At 35.4% G+C, this 20,332-nt stretch overlaps 1 protein-coding gene across 4 annotated transcripts; it reads right to left on the bottom strand.

The window, feature by feature from the left end:
• Positions 1–3,225: 3,225 nt before the first annotated feature.
• LOC115998164 (tudor domain-containing protein 3) lies at positions 3,226–8,779 on the bottom strand. Of its 4 annotated transcripts, XR_004093846.1 has the most exons (8): positions 8,453–8,779; positions 6,635–6,802; positions 5,803–6,049; positions 5,240–5,422; positions 4,683–4,948; positions 4,111–4,305; positions 3,908–3,991; positions 3,226–3,571 (listed from the first exon to the last, which is right to left on the bottom strand). XR_004093846.1 is itself a non-coding variant. In XM_031237656.1 (7 exons), exons 1-6 carry the CDS (start codon positions 8,699–8,701, stop codon positions 4,150–4,152), a joined length of 1,269 nt encoding a protein of 422 aa, XP_031093516.1. In that variant the 5' UTR covers positions 8,702–8,779; the 3' UTR covers positions 3,226–3,991; positions 4,111–4,149. The 4 variants fall into 4 exon arrangements, 2 of the variants coding, with proteins under 2 accessions (XP_031093516.1, XP_031093515.1); XR_004093845.1 differs by having other exon boundaries at positions 3,908–4,305; XM_031237656.1 differs by having other exon boundaries at positions 3,226–3,991.
• Between the last annotated feature and the right edge of the window lie 11,553 nt (positions 8,780–20,332).

Genomic DNA, 20,332 nt, shown 5'->3' with positions numbered 1-20,332 from the left:
GAAACTGTCCACCTAGAAGGGATTTGAAACCTAAGACTGGCAACTAGAATAAATCATCTAAACCATTTCCCCTCAACAAACATAAAGGGTAACTCATCTATTATAATCATCTCACATAAAGCTCTCCTAATGGCCCAAGTCCCAAATTCCCCTCAAAACCCTCTATTGTAAAGGTTGATACAACATTAAAAGTAAGCAGTGACTGCCTTGTATCCTTAGAATGAGGATTTTTAGGCAGCCAAGCATATTATTTCTTAAAGAGGAAGTGCCATTTTTTTTTTACTCACATGCAAAGAGTTATGCACAATATAGACACTTTCCCTTAATTAATTTTCACTCAGAACCAAGGATCTTTTCAAAGTGATCCCAAACTTTAGATCTAAACTCAACCTCTTTCCTATTCTTTTCAGGAACAACTGGAGTCACCTGAGGCTGCTGAGGACTTGTCTTAGTGCCTTGGGCTTATCCTCCATGTTCCTCTTGAGTTGAGGGTTGAGGTCCAAATTTAGTGATGCTCTCCATCTATAAAGATGGACATCAATTATACACTTATACTTAATTCAGGATATTTTCATGCAATTCAAGCATAGAGAATCTGAGATCATAGGATCACAAATATCAAATTGTATTATCATAATGTTGTGATAAAAAATTAATATGGCCATATTATCCAACAAATCCAGCAATAACATTTAAGCTTCCATAGCCCACAAGATATTTTCATGCATTTCAACCATAGAAATCACAAATATCATATTGTATTATCATCATGTTATGATAAAAAATTAACATGGTCATATTATCCAACAATAACATTCAAGCTTCCATAGATTACATGATAATTTCATGCATTTCAGCCATAAAGATCACAAATATCATATTGTATTATCATCATGTTGTGATCAAAAATTAATATGACCATATTATCCAACAAATCCAACAATAACATTTAAGCTTCCATGAACCACAAGATTTTTTCATGCATTTCAACCATAGAGATCACAAATATCATATTGTATTATTATCATTTTGTTACCAACATTTCATATGGCCATAAGGCCATATATCCATAAACATAAATCACAATATTGGATTCTTTAAGGGTCCTCAATCCATAAACATAAATGATAAATCCATAATCAGACTATCAAAGTATCAGAAAATGACGATAATATACAAAGTCATTTAGGAGGCAGGGACTAGGGATCATAGTATCACATAGGCCTCATAAATATCACAATAAATCAGTATATCACACTACTTCGGTGCTTCCATCAAATAAAATCATATCAACAATAATATTTCACAATTCACACTGTATGTCACTATATAATCTAAAAATATATCAGAACAAAATGAAACATATAAAATTAGGGGTTGTGATTTACTTCGTTTCTCCCAAATATTCTCCAGAGAACAAGGGATTCTACACACACTTTCACCACGACACCACCATACTCGCTACGAGCTAGGGCTTGCACCACTACACCAGAACCTTCGGCCATTGGAGAATTGGAGATAGTGTATCAGTGAGTGCGACTATGAGAGTGTGAGAGAATGGAGAACTCACAAAAGAAGAAGTAGAGAATGGGTGGAAGTGAACATACTAGAGAGAACTCAAACTCTTAGAACTAGAGAACTCAGACTCTCAAAGAACTAGAGAAGAAAGAAGTAAGAGAACTCTAGAACCCTAGAAGAGAAAAAGAAACTAAAAGCGACTGTGCACAAAGGCAAATGAGGAGAGAATGACTGAATGAAGTTGTAAACATACACACACACACACACACACACACACACGCACATAGGCAAAACGACGTCGTTTAGTAGTATGACAAATCTAACCGTACGTAATTTCGGATATTCATGCGGGTCGGATATGAAAATATCCTCCCCTACCCGAAATTACAAAACCAACTATTTTATGGATGTGGGTTGGTTTTAGAAACTCGAATGAGGGTCGGTTCTGCCATGCTATGTTCGGATTTTGGGTCGATCGCTTTTTTTGGGTGGGTCGAGTTTTTGCTCAGCCCCAACTAGAGCTAGAGCTAACTAAGAACTGAAAGGAAAAAATGAAGTTGCATTTTTTTGTGAAAGAGTTTTTGTCTTTTAAACAAGGTCAAAATGTATTAAAATGTCTCAAGAGCTGAGCACGAGCACGGGCATGGTCACAACCAAACCCATGCCCAGAAAAGAGTGTCCATTGGAATGTAGGCACGACCACGCCTATGCTCGTGCCTACCGCCATTCTGCCTGCTAGCCACAGGCATGGGCACACCTGTGGCTAGCGGCAGTGGCTTCACATGGCTTCGGTGATTGCTCCTGTGCTTTCTTCGGCCGTGGGTCACTGCATGGTCCATCCCAACACGCCCAAAACTCCAAAAATCAAGGGGTAACCCAACCAAATTGTTGATCAGGCTTCTTTTTTTTTTTAAAAATAATCACAAGGTTATAAGTTCGACTCCCAATGAAAGTAGTGATCATGCTATTTATTTGATAACTACAAGATTAGAAATTTAACTCCAACAGTAGTGTCCTATTAGCATTGCATATTTCAAGTAGTGGCTACGAGTTTCACTCAAACAAATATTGATTTGTTGTAGATGAGTTCTAGTGTAGTACATTGGTAAAGTTTCTATTTTAAAAATTTTTGTTTTTATTTTATTAATAAATGACATAGAGTACTTTTCAATTACGGTATACAACTACCCAACCCCCCATCTCACATTCTCACATCCTCACATCCTCATTTGATCCATACATATTTACGTAAACTTCGTTGTATAATTAACAAAATATAAAAACATAACTTTTGTTTTCAGAAAACGGAAAAGGAAAAAAGAAAACAAAACAAAAATGGTACAAGACACGCACACTAGAAATTAAGGTCTTGTACAAAATTAAGTATCCAAAATACACTTTTGTACCGGAGAGAAGCTCGCACCAATAGTAGGAGTCGTGTGTTTCAACTTTCCAAGCTGCTTTAAAAAAAAATTATAAAAAAAAAAAATCCAAGCAAAACTAGTCGCATAGTCATCCAATCTTGAAAGCAGAAGCTCTGTCTGTACTTTTAAAATAAAAACTTTATACATGGCGGCTTAACATCCTAAAGTACACAATTTTTCTTTTATTATTCCGCAGCCAGGCAAAGCACATGTAGCACACAGGCAATATTACGTGAACCACGATCCACACAACTGTGTGGACAACGATTTAAAAATAATATTATTTTGCATAATTTTTTCAACATATCCAGTGCAACATACATGTTTACAACTCATAATGTACATTATTTAAAGTGTAATATACATTATTTTAAAAAATAATGCACATTATTTTAACTCATAAAATACATTATTTTAGTTTAAAAATTTCATTATTCTAACACATAAAGTACATATTCTAACACATAAAATACATTACTCATAAAATTCAACGACGTCATTTTGAACCGTGATTCACATAGTTGTGTGCCCACACAGGGTCTTCCGGAGTTCAGCTGTTCCATCAGATTGAATATAATTATGGGCTGGCCGGACATTACGACAAGGTATGGAGTGCTGTGCTGGAGGACCTGGGTCAAGTAAATAAGCAATGATATTTACACTCCCACAGTCACAATGGGTTAGATTTCTCTCCTTTTTTCTTTCAGGGCATCGACCCAAATAGTGCAAGTGCAAGTGCAAGCATCATTTTTCCAAATAAATTTGAAACAGCTTTATCAAATTTGCATTACTCCAACGCCAAAAATCTCTCTAGTCCAGCTAATATCCGTCCTAGAACACTTTAAAACCCCACATATTCCCAAGGCACACTAGAGAACAAGACAAACTAGAAACAAATTCTACGTTTGAGTAATAAGGCTGGATGCAGCAAAATAATGAAGTAGACGAGTAACCAAGTCGATTACCATTGAGATAGCCAGATAGGGTGGTGAAGAAACCCAGCCTGTCCTTCGTTTTTGGTGTTAACTAAGCTTCCAGAAGAAAATAAACTGCAAGGAAATGCAACAAATGCATGCTAAATGAAGATTCGTTGCCAACATTGAGATTGAAATGTTTGTATATGTTGGATTGTTTCATGTATACGAATTGCATGTCATAAAAGACAGACCTGAGAAAACATGACAGGAGGCTGAACGGTATAACAAAATCAAGTTCTCCCTCTGCCTCCCCTCCTTCCTCTTCCTCTTCCCCTTCCTCTTCCCCTAAACCCTGTTGTGCCATGAGCTCTTGCATCATCTCTGTCAAATCTGAACATGCTCAGCCTTATATTTTCTGCCTCTGTTGTGCTAGAATCATTTTGTACCTAAATAAATAGTGATGACAATTATCATACTCAAACCACCATGGAAATCTCTAATGAAAAGAGAATCTATTTAAAAATCAATATCTACATAGTGTATATTAGCATTTGGAGAGATCGAGAAACCAAGTTGAATATAGGGGTGTAGTGCTGAGTGGACCATTATGAACAAAAATTGAATTCCACTTATTAAAAAATGAGAAGAGTAAAAACTCCCTTCTTACTTTGGTAACAGTATCATCAGCAATGTATAAAAGGATGTATAAGGATAACCCCAAGTTGAATTTGACAATGATGGTAGATCCATCAACCCAATAAAGTCCAAAAAAGGTACAGCAGATTATAAAGGAAGACAAAAATCGTTGCATGAAATAGCTTACATGAACATCTTCCAAATCAAACTGCTCTTGAAGCTGCCTTGCAAGATCCTCGTCCTGGCTAATATCAGAAAGTTTTTGAGTTCCTGAAAAGTTTCCCGTTTTACTCCTTTCCCACTCATCAAGCGTAAGAAGATGTGAGTCTTCCTCTTTTCCCTTCCCCCTATGTCTTTGACCTCTTGTGCGATGGTTACCCCTGGTAGGCTGGCTCATTTTCTGAAGCAGTTTTTGTGAAGCTGCTTGATTTTGAACAGGGAAAGATTCGGCAACTGTCAAAGATTGAGAAACACCATCTTCAGTGGACATCAAATGCTTAAATGACAAGACTTTCAATGAATTGTGTTGACATAGAAGTAAAGAGCAAGCAATTGAAATCAATCTCAATGACAAGATGAATATACCACTTTTTTTCTTGTTTTCCCTTGATAGAGAATCAATTTGCTATTCTCAAGTATCAAGGGACAATTCTTTAAAGATTATTAATTGCAATTTTGTCTCTTTTTTGTTTTTTTAAATAGCAAACATCACTTGCATTGTACCAGAACTAATATGGGACACACCTTCTTTTGGTCTTGCTTCAGAGCTGGTTGGCTTTTCTTCATTTTTTTCAGAATGAGTAGGTTGCTTCAGATCATCATCCATGGTATCATTCCTTGAATCATTATGGATCTGGGGGGTCATAGAACTATCATTTTTTCCAGTAGGCTTGAATACAGAACTTTTAGAGGAAGACATGGAAAACTCTGCACAGCAAATATTTCACTATTTTGGTTCAGTAAAGATATTTTAAATGCTTCAGCAAAATCATCTTTAGAAGAGACAAAAAGATAAAACTTCACTACAGAGTGGACACTTCACAGATAAAACACCTGACCATGCATTTAAAATATCTACCATTAGACAAGAACCAAGACTAGTTCCATAAACTCAGACCAAAATGTGTACAAAGTGATATAAGTCAAGATGTCATCAGATTATATACCACCAAACAGCAGTGACCAAGTGTACATACATGCATATATAATACACCCATTTAGTCATATACACACACACACATAGGTATGTATATGTATATTATATACATTTATATTTATGTATAACAGCTTAGTATCATAACACTTACGGGAATCTCTCTTCTGCTGAGCAAGGTTCTTTTGATAAGCTCTAACTTGCAACTTTTCAAATGGTGGAGGACCAGAATAGCCTTCTTCTTGCAATTGCCTCAAAGATGAGCGCGGTACACCTGAATATTTTTGGTTCATTTGCCATTCCTCATAAAGTGACTCGACAAGACCACCTAAAACAACAATTGTTTTGGCATTTAAACATACAATACCACTACGAACTACAGTTTTATTTTCCAAGCGGACCTGCCAGGAACACAAATTGTAAATAAGTTAGAGAGGCCAGGTATTTGCAAGAAAAACAAGTGATCCTGATTTTAGTAGCCAAGTGGCGGTACAAATAGTTAGGATCATGAAACTGAAGAACACCCAAAGCATTTCTCAGGAGTTATAATATCATGAACAGGAAACTAACTGAACTCGGTCAACCAGCAGTGCAATTCAATTAGTACTAATTCATTAAATTGTGCCAGTAGGCCTTCCCAATGTACCTACTATGGAAGATAATTCCGCTAACTAATTGGAGCCACCAAACATATTTTACAATAATTCCATGCATACATGAATGTTGGAGAATGTTATGAAAGAAGTTAGCATGTAATGATACAACACACACAAAAGAACATGAGGTCCATGGATAGTCAAGTACATGATAGAGTGGTCACCAAATTTTGCTGTAGAGTTGAGTCAATATATACCCATAATAATGAACCATTACATACACAGATTTTGAAATTGATAAGGATCTGAAAGTAAATGGAAAGTCTACCATGAAGGAAACCACAACTCACAAAATATCATAGACTAATCTTCATTCAAAATTCAGAATACCTTAGTGCCAGGTATAACATCATCAGGAATTGTCGGTATGTAAGAGTACTCTATAGCAGTTACTTCAGAATGTCCATCAGTGAGCTTCAATCTCAAAAGACGCCGATTTTTTGTATTTCCTGAACTCTCAGTCATTTTGCTGCAAGATATATCTCTAACAGAAGATATCTACAACCAAAAATAAAATAAAATAAAATAACATAAAAAAATAATAATAATAACAAAACAAAACAAAACAAAAAAAAAAAACAAATAAACATTAAAAATTATGGAGTATTTTTAAAAATTAATTTAAAAAAAAAAAAAAAAAAAAAAAAAAAAAAAAAAAAAAAAAAAAAAAAAAAAAAAAAAAAAAAAAAAAAAAAAAAAAAAAAAAAAAAAAAAAAAAAAAAAAAAGAANATTATGGAGTATTTTTAAAAATTAATTTAAAAAAAAAAAAAAAAAAAAAAAAAAAAAAGGTGGGATGGGCATACGTTATGAAAAGTAGGGTTGAAACTTGAAGCTAAGTAGAAAATGAATAATTATCATGTGGAAAGGCACAAATATACTAAACTTAGTCATAACCCCATTTACAAGAAGGAAAAGTCAGAACTGATATGTTATATATTAACTAGAAAAGTAAGAAAGACACTCGTTGAAAATCCCATAATATGTGACTGGAGTTGTTATTGGTTAAAATCATTAGTACCAAGTTTCTGTCAACATTTTGTCATATAACACTAATAGAGAAACTTACCACAAATTTAGTACCATCAGCATTCTAATCATGTTTCTGTGAACATTTTGCCTCCAAGTTGGATTCTAAGCTTCTAAGAATTTGGGAGGTCTTCTTAAGAGTAAAACATAGCAGTTTTTTCCCCTATGGTTTATACACTCAACATTTCAACCGAACCGTCCATGATCAACAGATAATTCCTATTTATTTTCATAAAGACATGTTATGATTCAAGAAGGAATAAAGGGTGTTTTTGGTTCATGGGTTTACACACCAAGAATAAGAATCAAAATCATAGTGTTTGGTTGACAACTGTTTAGAACACAACTATGTGAATTGATTACACCTTCAATTAAAAACTCCATTCCCTAATTAAAACAAATATCATTCCACCTTATTAGTAATATGATTTTTAAGCTTGAATTAGTGCTTTTAGATTTTTGTTTTGATTTTTTTTGTTCAAGATGTCATTATATTAGGATCAATTGTCTTAACTTTTTGTTTTTGTATTTTTAAAACCTTTATTCCCATTATAAGGTCATAATAACCAAACATCAATATTGGTAATCATTCCAATTCCACATTTCCATCCTACTACCAAACATGCAAAATACTTTCACCAAAACCATTACCATTACTAAGTATTTGATTCCCATTCTGATTCCGATTCCCATGTGCGAACCAAACACAACCAAAATCATTGTTGAACATTAACTATGAAGGCTATCACGGATTCACGGTTAAGCTTTTATACAAATATCACTCCGAAACTTGTACAATTACTTTCTTTGCTTCTGACTCAAGCTAGTCCATTCATTTTGGTGACAAACGCTGACAACTCCGAAGTTCATTCAGAAAAGTTTTGTCCAGACACTAGATGGCTTACAACAGCAACCAAAATGTCATAATTAATAGAAATAAATCATGAGGTCGAGTTTAGTTAAGACCAGATGCAACCAATGAAGGACAATGCCAATCAGCAGAAATATAAATACATATCTTATCAACATTACAATCACACTATTTGTAATAAATAAATAAACCTTAATTACTTGCATGCACAGAAACTAGACAGAGAGAACGAGAAAGAGAAGTGAAGTACTTGAAGGACTAAGGGGCCCCGGAGATGAGAAATTTTGCGAAGAGAAGAAGAATCTGGTAATGATTTGCCGCCTATGGATCGCAAGTCCAAATTGATAAGTTCTGATTCGATTGAATCGATGGTGGGCGAGCTAGCTTGAGCTGAAAGGAGTAATTTGACTTGATCAATGTCGCGGAAAGACCAGCCTCTGGTGATTAGGGTTCGAAGGACAGTCTCCACAGTATCCGATGCGGAAGAAGATTTCTCCATTTTAGCGCCTATGAGGTGTTTGATGTTTGGACTCGCAGAACAGTTTTGTGGATGGAATATTTATTAGTCTACGCACAAACGCAAAATCACTAGTTAGGGCCGTTCTCAATCATTATTGCATGGACCATGGTCCACACAGCTGTGTGGANTGGTCCACACAGCTGTGTGGATCATGGTCCATGCAATAATTTGCCGGCCGTTAGGCGGTTTCATTATCAGTTATACTCATTCTTGTGCTCAGATCACATTTAATGACTCTCCCTTATGAAAATATTAAAAAAAGAAACTAGATTTTTTTTTGATTTATTCGTAAATAAATCATTTTTTTATATTAATGATATTCAAAGTTTTAAATTTTATTTATGTAATATTAAGGCCATGTTTGGTAACATAGTTAGCTTATCAGTCAATTTTAGTTTGTTTGACTTGTTAAACAGTTCAAGGGTTGTTTGGTTGAGTGTAGTTTTGGGGGAATTGGAATTCATTGAATTGCAATTCAATGAATTCCTAAACTATATTGTTTGGTTGGAGGGAATTGCAATTCCATCAAAATGATGAATTGCAATTCATGGAGAGGATGGTAATTTTGTTAGTGTAAAGACAATTTTTCCCGTACTCCCATACCCTTTGTCTTTTTATTTTTTTATTTTTTTATAATTTGAAAGAATATTATTATTATTATTATTATTTTGAAAGAATTATTATTATTATTATTATTAAAAGAATTATTATTATTATTATTATTATTATTATTATTATTCTACTACTACAACATAAGGGCATTTTAGTCATTTTGTCGTTTCTTACCTTTCAATTCCCTGTACTCCTATTCTTGCATACCAAACACTGTAATTTCAATTCCTACTTTATTCATTGACTAGTTTTTTCACGCACGTTGCGCGAATAGGATAATGCCCAATATTTATTTTTAAATAAGTACTTCAAAGTGTATCAATACAAGATTATATAGGAGATGTTCATGCATATGTAATTGAATGTTGAATTTGTTTATTTAAATCGGTAATTCAAAGTATATAAATGCAAGATAATATATTAGAGATTGGTTATAATTGTCACTAAAATAAATGTTTGCAATTGTAAAAACGATAGTCAAAATACTTGGTCTAAAAATGATAGTATAAATAAATACTACTTTTGGTAATAAAAATTTATACATTTTAAATCATATTAATAAAGAAATACGATTTACCTTTAAAGTGAACAATTGTGATATACTCCAAAAAATATTACGGGATAATTTCTCGCTTCAATTTATTGGGTTATTTGAATGTCTTATTTGTTAATAAATCCCCCCTAAGTAGTTAATATGATGCCAAGGACCTTGTGGTCTAGTGGCATCAAACCCTTCTTTTTATATCGGAGGTGGTGGGGTGGTGGGTTCGAGCCTCAGTGGAGGCGATACAAACTCTTGGAGAAAGTAGTTATGAACAGATACTGCATTGTTAGAGTTAGTAGTATTCATTCAAATTATTTTTTAAATTTTTTTTCTATGTTATTAATAGAATACTTGGTAAATAATTATATAACTGCATTGTAATAGAGTTAGTAGTATTCATTCAAATTATTTTTTAAAATTTTTTTCTATTTTATTAATAGAATACTTGGTAAATAATTATATAACATTATACAGAATATTTAATTACAAGATAGTATTAAAAGAAAACAATGAATAATGTAGTGAATATAATTAATTAATAAATTTGAAAGTAATGAATTTTTGCATTGTAGAAAATAAAGGCAATATTAGAAATAAAATTATATCTCTTTTTAAATTTTTTTTGTAATGAATAATTTTTATTGTAAAAAATAAAGACTATATAACTAATGAAATTATATCTCTTTTTTAATTTTTTGATAATGAATAATTTTTATTGTAGAAAATAAAGACAATATAACTAATTAAATTATATCTCGTTTTAATTTTTTTTTTGATAATGAATATTTTTTTTTGAATAAAGGCATTCTAAACATCTAAATCAAAGAAATACATAATTATTTAATTTAATAAGACTATAAGGGGCCGTTTGGTTCGGATCATCTGAGATTACCTAGGTAATCTGAGTCTGGTAATGCTATATAACCTTGTTTGTTTCAAGTTATGTGATTACCTGGTAATGTTATATTACCTCAAAGCTGATGTGGCGATAATGTTTCAAGGTAATGTGATTATCCCCGTTTTTTTAGGTAATCTAAGATTACCTTGGATTATTCCAACTTTGCTCTGGTTAACTAATCCTTATAATAATAATAATAATAATAATATATACATATGTATATATAAATACATATGTACATATATACATATGTATATATATATATACATATGTATATATATGTACATACATATATATATATATATATATATATACATACATATATAAAAGGATATTATAGTAAATTGTTCCATATAACCTAAAATATAACCATTAACCAAATAAAGTAATATTATATTCCACAATCCAAACCAAACACATCAGGTAATCTTACATTCCCAAAATCTCACATTACCTTCATGGAGGTAATCCTATTACCTGGGGTAATCTAAGATTCCGTGAACCAAATGCCCCCTAAGAGTAATGGAATGGGTATTTAATTTTCAATAATATACTCTAACATATTCTTAGTATATGTTTAACAATTATACCAACTTTGATTAGGATGAGATTCGAACCTAAGACCTTACTTATAGAAATTAATGGGTAAGTTAAAAGTTAACGGAATATTTCGTTATTAAAGTTAAAAAGTTAATGGAATGTGGGGTTATTTAAGGTAAGAAAATAATATAATAGAGGGTAAAGAAGAAAAATCATAAAAAATTACTAAAATCAAAATAATATGAACCATTCGTTTAAGTAAATAATTACACAAACATTTTTTTCTTCCCGTTAGAACCCTAACATTATTGGCTCTTATTAAGATGGTAGAATTGCAATTCCACCGAATTACAATTCTTTTCCCCCTAATTCCCTCCTCCCAACTAAACGCCTTGTGAGTGTTGAGTTAATTTCACCGGAGGTCCCTTGTCTTTGGTGAAAATTTCAAATTTAATCCCAGACTATCGTTTTTGTCATTTAACATCCCAAACTATTATTTTTTGATACTTTTGGTCTTTATCATAATTTTTCATATTTTTAATAACGACATTTTTGTCTTTTCATATTCTTCTTTTATTATTTTTCCGGTTTCAACCGGTTTAATTGGTTTAGGACTTGAGGTACTTGTTATTTTTAGTATAACCATATTTTTCAACCGATTTTAGTAAAGTTCTAAACCAATTAAACCAGTTGAAAGCAGAAATATAACAAAAGAAAAGTATGAAGAGACAAAAATGTCCTTACTAAAATAGGAGCTATAAGTGTCCAAAAAATAATAGTTTGGGATGCTAAATGGCAAAAATGGTAGTCTAAGACTAAATTTGGAATTGCCACTAAAGACAAGGGATCTTTGGTGGAATTAACTCTATGAGTGTTTAATTAATTAGTTTTTTGTAACAGCTTGTTGCTCTAGAATGCTAAAATTCAAAAAGATGCTTTGAACATTTTTTTTTCCATCAGTTTTTTGAGAAACTCGTTTTGTATGTAATCAACTATCAACTAACAGCTAATTTACTAAACATTTTTCTACAATCAACTAATACTATCAACTAGTCAAACCCGTTTTCAAAAAAAAAAAAAAAAACTAGTCAAACCCACTAACACAATCAGCCAATAACTATTTACCAAACACTCTCTAAATCTTTATGTCTTATATCTAATTATAATTATAAATTTATAATATCTAACTTAAAAAAAAAAGAGTGAATTCCACTTTTAGTCCTAAACTTATTAGGGGTTGGACACTTATAGTCCACCATAAAAAAAAATTTGCCATATTATGGCTACTCTTATTGTGACAGTGCCATTTTTGTCCTCTGTCTAATTTCCCGTCTGTTGACCGTCTAAATTAAGGGTATTTCTGTCATTCCATATTATATTCTTCTCAGCCTTTAATTAGCCACCAGACATTGGGCCTTCCTAAACTGAGCTCGGCAACGTTCTCTAGACAACCTTGCGTGTGCTACCCTCTTTCCAGTGAAGCCCACAAAATTCCAGTGAAAGCAAAGAGACTAGACTACATAAGGTACCCAACCTGCAGGTACCCAAGAACAGCCTGAAAATGGAAACCCCCAAAATTTGAACACGATGGGGAGTATTTTCATCTCCAAAATTTATCTACACTGTTAGCAAGACAACCTGCTAGAAAGCACGGATAACTAAAAGCAATGGAAAGGCTTCAACCTTCCTTTCTTAGCACCACTATGAATGGTGGGAAAGGGAGCCAACATTGTTGATATCATCAAGGAGAAAAGCCAAGCTAGAAGTGAGGAAATTGAACCAACCTCACCGGTATGAAATCTGCAATACCAACTTAGAAGAGAATAATCTAGAGGGTAGCCTCATGAAAAAACCCAAAGCCCTGGTGAAGGTGAATGCTATGAAAAACTTGCTGAGCAAAGAACTCAGTTGCTGGAAGAGAAATCTTAGCGGAAAGCTTGCTACTGGAAACTATGGAGAACCAGGCGATCTTCATGGAGCTGCCCATCAAAATCCTAGCAAGCCCAAAATAAAATCCATTTGAACAAGTTAGACTTGGCTTCTCTCCAATCATCTTCACCAGCCGCCGCAAACAACTTTTCTTATTTGAGAAATCTACCAGATCCACATTGTTTCTGCTTGGTCTCAACATAAAAAACAATAGAGGAAGTAGCTAAAGAAAAAAGATATGTTGAGAAGAAGAACACATTGAATGACAAAAATGTCACTCATGTAGACGGTCAATAGACAGAAATTTAGACGGAGAACCAAAAGTGGCACTATCACAATAACAGCGGCCAAATGTGACAAATTTTTTTATAGAGGACTAAAATTGTCTAATACGACTTTGAATGAGTCCACAAAGAATGTGGAAGCAGATGATTAGGTACGTGTCCAAAGGAGCGACATTAGTGAATTGAGACCGCAAAGATCGCGTAAGCTTCTAGCACACTTTGAAGACTTTGTGGTAGGATGAGTTTCCACGTAGTGTTAGCAATAATATTTCTGTTAAGGTCTTGCTAGTTTGTAGCAGAATAACTTGAATGTAATAAACACTATAAATAGAGTGTAGTAAGCTGGTGACAGATAGGCAGAGAGAAAAACATTTCATTACTGAATTCACTTTCATCACTTTCTTCTTCCCAACCATTTTCTTGTGGAGTTTTGTGTTTTTTCCTCAAAAAAGAACACGATCGATACAACCGCGGGGCGGGTGTATCATTTGGTGCTTTCATTGAAAGTGATAAAAAAAAAATCAAACAAACCAACCCTCATCACAACTCAAGCAGTATGGCAGAATCATCTGAGAGCAGGTCAGAAGCAACTGAGTTACGTCACTTACTTGAAGAGATGTTGGCCACACATGAAGCTAGAATGCAAAGCCAGTGGTGTGACACCCCAACTTTTCACAAGCTGAGATAGCTAAACTTCAAACATAAAAGCTGCCTATCTCAACTACCAAACACAACATAGCGAAAGCGATTTAAAACTTAAGGGGTATCATGCCACATCTAGGTAAAATACAGCCTAGATGCACAGACTATCCAAGAAAACATAACATAAAATCCTCAATCTCATAAACGTAACAGGAATACTAGTCAAAGGTACATAATCCAAACATAGGCACACAGGCCCAAAAACCAAGTCTAAACAAACATAAACTAGTCTAAGCAGGCCTCATAACGATAAAGCTCTAACGCGCTCTCGCTTAGACTTACTCCATACCTGGAAAACATGTAAGAAACCATTAGCAAAAGAATGCTAAGCAACCACCACTCACACTCGTGAGAACATACATAATATAGTAGGTTTGTAAATAGGTTTACACACCCATATAGAATATACACACCAACGAACTGTTCTTTGATTAAATCAGAGACTCAACAACAATACGCTGAATAAGCCATAAACCAAGGACTCTCCAAGTAAAACCAACATCCAACACGAATGCATAAACATCAAGTCTATACACAAGATACCAACTGAATCACAACACCCACAGAATGAACACAAGGGAACCAACCAAACTGACATATCAATAAATAACAAACACCAACTGAGGTACAACCTCTATCAAAAGATCACAAGGAAGCCAATCCTACCATCATACCAAAGATAAACACCAAACCACCATCCCAAATCACAATAATAACCATAAAACTAACCACCTCATCCATATCACATCACGGAGGCAATAAGCCCAACTACGGAGGCATACAAGCCCATATCACGGAGGCACACAAGCCCATATCACAAAGGCACACAAGCCCATATCACAGAGGTACCCAACTCCCAATCACAGAGGCACACGGGCCCAAATAAGAAGGCATACAATACCCTCCCAAATCCAACCTCAAATATACCATAATTCCACCAATTAAACCCCAAAGGTTATCAAAGATTCAACAAGAGAAGAGATACTCATAAGAACTCAAGATTCCCCACATACTAACTCAGATTCATCCACACAAATCACCCACCAACAGTGTTCATTTTACAAAACGAACACAGAGCATACTCAGGATAGAAATCAAAGAATGAACCAATGTTACAACTCAAGAGATCAAGATAATGTCCATAGATCATGAATAAATACTCAAAGATCAAGGTGAAATACTCAACAAGATGCTCAGTACACAATCCAGAATAAAAAGGGAAACAACAGAGCTAACAGACCCAAAAAAGACTCAATGGAACAGAACCAGGAGTACCCTTGCGGAACATGCGAACGGAGCAGAAGGCACCGCCACACTTCCCAGTTTCTTTCTCACGGAACCACTCGGCGGAACACGGCCTTCCGCCACACCCTTCCGCGTGAACCAGCAGATCCCCCAGCGAAACTCACCCTTCCGCCATTTCACTCCCCACAGACACATACGGAACGCTTGGACAGGACACATTATACCGTCCAAATGCACCGCAAGTGCAACCCAACACAGATTACAGACCCGAAGTAGAAATACACCAAACTCATTCTAGAATACAAATCATGCTTAGCATAATACTCATATTACACATCTCAGAAGCCAATAAATCATGGAATCCATAACAAGAATTATTCATACACATCTAGATACAAAGGATGATGAACACAAGTCCAACAATCCACAAATCAAGGTTCACAGACCATCAACAAAGCTATAACCCAAGAAATTATAGGATTCCAACACCAAATCATATGCATATAGATCAAGAGTGTAAAAATAGGTTTTAGTGGACATGATGGTTACCTCTTGGAGCACACTTCAACCCAAGCAAACTCCTTCTCCTTCACAAGCCACTCCCACCCACTTGATCATCTTTTTCCCAAAGAAAAATTCCAAAAGAACACCATATGAACTTATAGAAAGATCATGAAAATAGGATGATGCAAGGCATATTCCTAAAGATAAACACTTACCCAAGCCTTAAAAATCCTAAAAGAGTAATCTTGGTCTTGGATCTTGAAGAATAGAGGATAGTGTATATTGTAGGGTTCTTAGGAATGATAGGGTAGGAAGAAAATGTTTGCAGGGAAATGGAAAAAGAGTAGGAAGGATTAGTACAAACCCTTTTATATGGATAGGAGAAATCATTACATACATAGTGTATGTATTATATTAGGGTAAGTAGATTAAATAATGGGCCCTTATAAAGAATGTGTCTTACATTATTTATTACAATACTAGTTAGTAGGAAATTGATCCTTCAAGAATAAATAAATTGGGCCATTACAAAATGTTCTTACTTATAAGAAATATAAGGATCCAATTTAAAGAAATCCCTTATAGGAATTAAATCAAGAATTGGGCCTTAGAATAAACAATTAATTCCGGAATAAGAAATAGATATATATCAATTAGAAGAATGAAGCACAATTAAATCAAATAAATTACCCGGTAGAAATAATTACCGGTCTCAAGGCTTGAACGAAATTACGGGGTGTTACAAGTGGAGAGATCAAATCAACGCCTTAACAACAACCTTTGAGGCCAGATGGCAAGCGTAGCTTGGAACAACTAAAACAACTCTCCAACCATCAGCCCATATTCATCCCGACACCGTTATGCCCGTATGTCGGCCATCCGAACCCACTATGGTTGAGGAATGGAGTTCCGGTGCCCCAAGGTAGGACAATGCGCTTGGACGTTCCTAAGTTCAGCGGTGAGGACCCTCAGCAATGGGTTTTCTGTATACAAGAATATTTCGATTATCACCAAACGCCGAAACGACAACGACTCCATATAGTCGGGTTATGTTTAGAAGGAGTAGCATCAAAGTGGTACCAGTGGATAAAGAGAAACCAATTAACATTTGGGTGGCATGAGTTTCTAGAAAAACTTTAGCAACGATTTGGAGCCTCACATTTTGAGGATCCTTTGGCTGTGTTGGCAAAGCTAGTGCAAATTGGTACTGTGGCAGAGTTTCAAGCGACCTTTGAAAAAATTATGAATAAGGTGACGGGAGTTACAGAACAACAACTAGTGTTTTTCTTTGTTGGGGGCTTAAAGCCGCACTTTATAAAGGAGCTCTTGATGGCCAAACCAGGAACTTTAATGGCATCGTTTTCCTTGGCTAAAGCATACGAAGCTCACCATGACGAGCTTCTGATGGAGTATCGCATGGTCAACCGAGGTAATACGTGATTCCCTATTTCAATTATGGAAAACAAAAGAGTATCCTCGGTGGTAGCTACTACACCAATCTCAGGGAGATTCATGTCGACGAGATCACCTTTGCCACCTCCATTAACTGATGTGGCAAAAGGTTTATTACCTGCACTTGACACTACTACTAAAGGAGCTTCTGGATCACCTTTACCCATTAGAAAATATAGTGCTGCGGAATTACGAGATAGGAAATGGCTTATGCTTTCATTGCGATTAGAAGTATACGACAGGCCATAGATGGAGGAGTCGTTTCCCATTGCTCGTGGGAAATGACGATGTAGAAGAATTGCAAGAGGAGGAACTAACCGTGGATGAAATAACAGCCGATGACGCTTTAGTGGCAAGAGACGTGTCTATACTCAATACTTTAGCTGTCCAGGGGAGTCCACGATCCTTAAGAATTTTGGGAACCATTAAGCGATCATCATGTGTTATCTTGATCGATAGTGAGAGCACCCACAACTTCATTAGCCCTTCAGTTGTTGAGAAGTTACAACTGCCCACAGAGGTTATTAAACCCTTCCATGTCTACATCGGAAATGACGATACTCTCATGTGCAGTACGTTTGCCCAAAGGTAACCATTTGCATGCAAGGGACTACATTCATGTTGGATTTAAATGTCTTACCAATAGTCGGGCCTGAGATTGTATTGGGTGTGCAATGGTTGCAAAGCCTTGGGAAAATTATGCATGATTACTCAAAAATGGCAATGGAGTTCACAACAGGCAGGCAGAAAATAATTCTTCAGGGTGATAGCATCCTTGTTAGTCAACCTGTCTCCTTCAACCAACTACAAGTCTTGGTTGACGAGAAAAAGGTGCAGGATGTTTATCTATTATATCCACTGTCAACAGAAAATACACCTGGCTATCGAAAATTCACCGGGCATGGCTACACTACTCGAAAATTTTTAGAAATTACTTCAAGAGTTCCACATAGTTTTTGAGCCTCCAAAATCTTTGCCACTTCTCTGGCACATTGACCACAAGATCCACTTGCTTCCTAACACTAATCCTGTCAATGTTTGCCCTTATCGGTACCCCCAAAGATAGAGCGTTTAGTGAAAGAAATGCTTGATTAGGGAATTATTCGACCCAGCCGAAGCCCTTTCTCTTCCCTGGTCCTACTAGTCCGAAAAAAAAGATGAGACTTATAGATTCTGTGTTGATTACCGGGCATTGAACGCCATTACCATCCGAGATAATTTCCCGATACCAACGGTAGACGAATTATTTGATGAGATAGGCAGTGCGTCGATCTTCTCTAAATTGGATTTACATGCAGGATACCACCAAATACGGGTGGCAGACAAGGACATATTCAAGACTGCATTTCAGACTCTTGAGGGAGATTACGAGTTCTTGGTTATGCCTTTCGACTTGACAAATTCTTCGTCTACTTTTCAGACTGCCATGAATATGCTATTACAACCTTTCTTGCGGAAGTTTGTTACGGTATTTTCGATGATATCCTAATTTATAGCAAAAGCTTGGATGATAATTTTCACCACGTTCAGCAAGTTTTCACTATTTTGAGAGCTAATAAGTATTGTTTGAAGATGTCCAAATGCAGTTTTTGTCAAGACACTATTGAATATCTTGGCTATATTGTCACTAGTGGAAGTATTAAAATGGACCCTCGCAAAGTGGAATCAATCATGGCATGGCCTGTTCCAAGCAAAACAAAGCAATTAAAGGGGTTCCTCGGGCTATCGGGATATTATCGAAGATTTATTAAAGGGTTTGCCGCGACTACTTCTCCACTCACATATAGTCATTCCTGGAACCCTGACGCGAATTAAGATTTTTTGCAACTCAAGGAGAAGTTAGCTACGACGCATGTTCTCAGCCTCCCAGATTTTTCTTTACCATTTGAAATAGAGGTTGATGCTTCCAACACTAGGATAGGTGCCGTCCTCTCACAACAGGGTCACCCAATGGCCTATTATAGAAAAAAAAATGGGCCTGCGTTGGTCACATAACTCTGCTTATCTATGAGAACTACAACTTTAACATAAGTTGTTTGCAAGTGGCACCATTATTTGTTAGGTCGCCAGTTTATTATACGAATAGACCATCACAGTCTCAAAGAATTGTTTTCCCAAGTGATTCAGACGCTGGAACAACAGAAGTTTGTCCATAAGTTGGTATTGAATATAAACCAGGAAAATTCAATGTTACCATCGATGTAGTGGGATAATAATCACTTAGAAGATTTAAAAGAGTTACACAAACGCATACAATTGTCTGCTGATTTTACCCGGCGTAATGGAATTTTATTTTTTCTCCATAGGTATTATATTAGCCCCTCATGTAAGTTAAAACATGCATTGTTACATATATTCCATTCCACCAAAATGCTAGGCCACTCTGGAGTTAAAGTACGCTAGTACGCCTTGCAACAATGTTTTATTGGCTTAAGATGTGGGAGGAAACCTTTATCGCTTCGTGTTTAACTTGCCAACAAACAAAATATATGCCACAAGCTCCTGACAGGTTGTTGCAACCCCTCCCAGTTCCTGACCGTGTTTGGGTCAAATTAACGATGAATTTTATTGTTGGCCTACCTCCATCGCAGGTATTTATAGTTATCATGGTGGTCGTTGATCGGCTCACTAAGTACGCGCACTTCGGGTCATTGCCCACTCATTTTACCACGTTCCAAGCAGCCCAATTCTTCAGTGATATTGCAATCAAGCACCATGGCTTTCCCAGTTATATCAGACCGAAGTTCCAACTTTCTTAGTGCCTTTTGGAAAAATCTCTTTGAGCTTAGCGGTACTACCCTTAAGCATAATACAACCTATCACCCTCAGACATATGGTAAAATGGAGGTGGTGTACAGAGGTCTTGAACAGTACCTTCAGGCGTTTGCGCACCAACGACC

Source organism: Ipomoea triloba, chromosome 12, assembly GCF_003576645.1.
Source record: "Ipomoea triloba cultivar NCNSP0323 chromosome 12, ASM357664v1".
NCBI lineage: Eukaryota > Viridiplantae > Streptophyta > Magnoliopsida > Solanales > Convolvulaceae > Ipomoea > Ipomoea triloba.
Note: the sequence above shows the minus strand (reverse complement) of the source record. Positions and strands in the feature narration are given on the sequence as shown.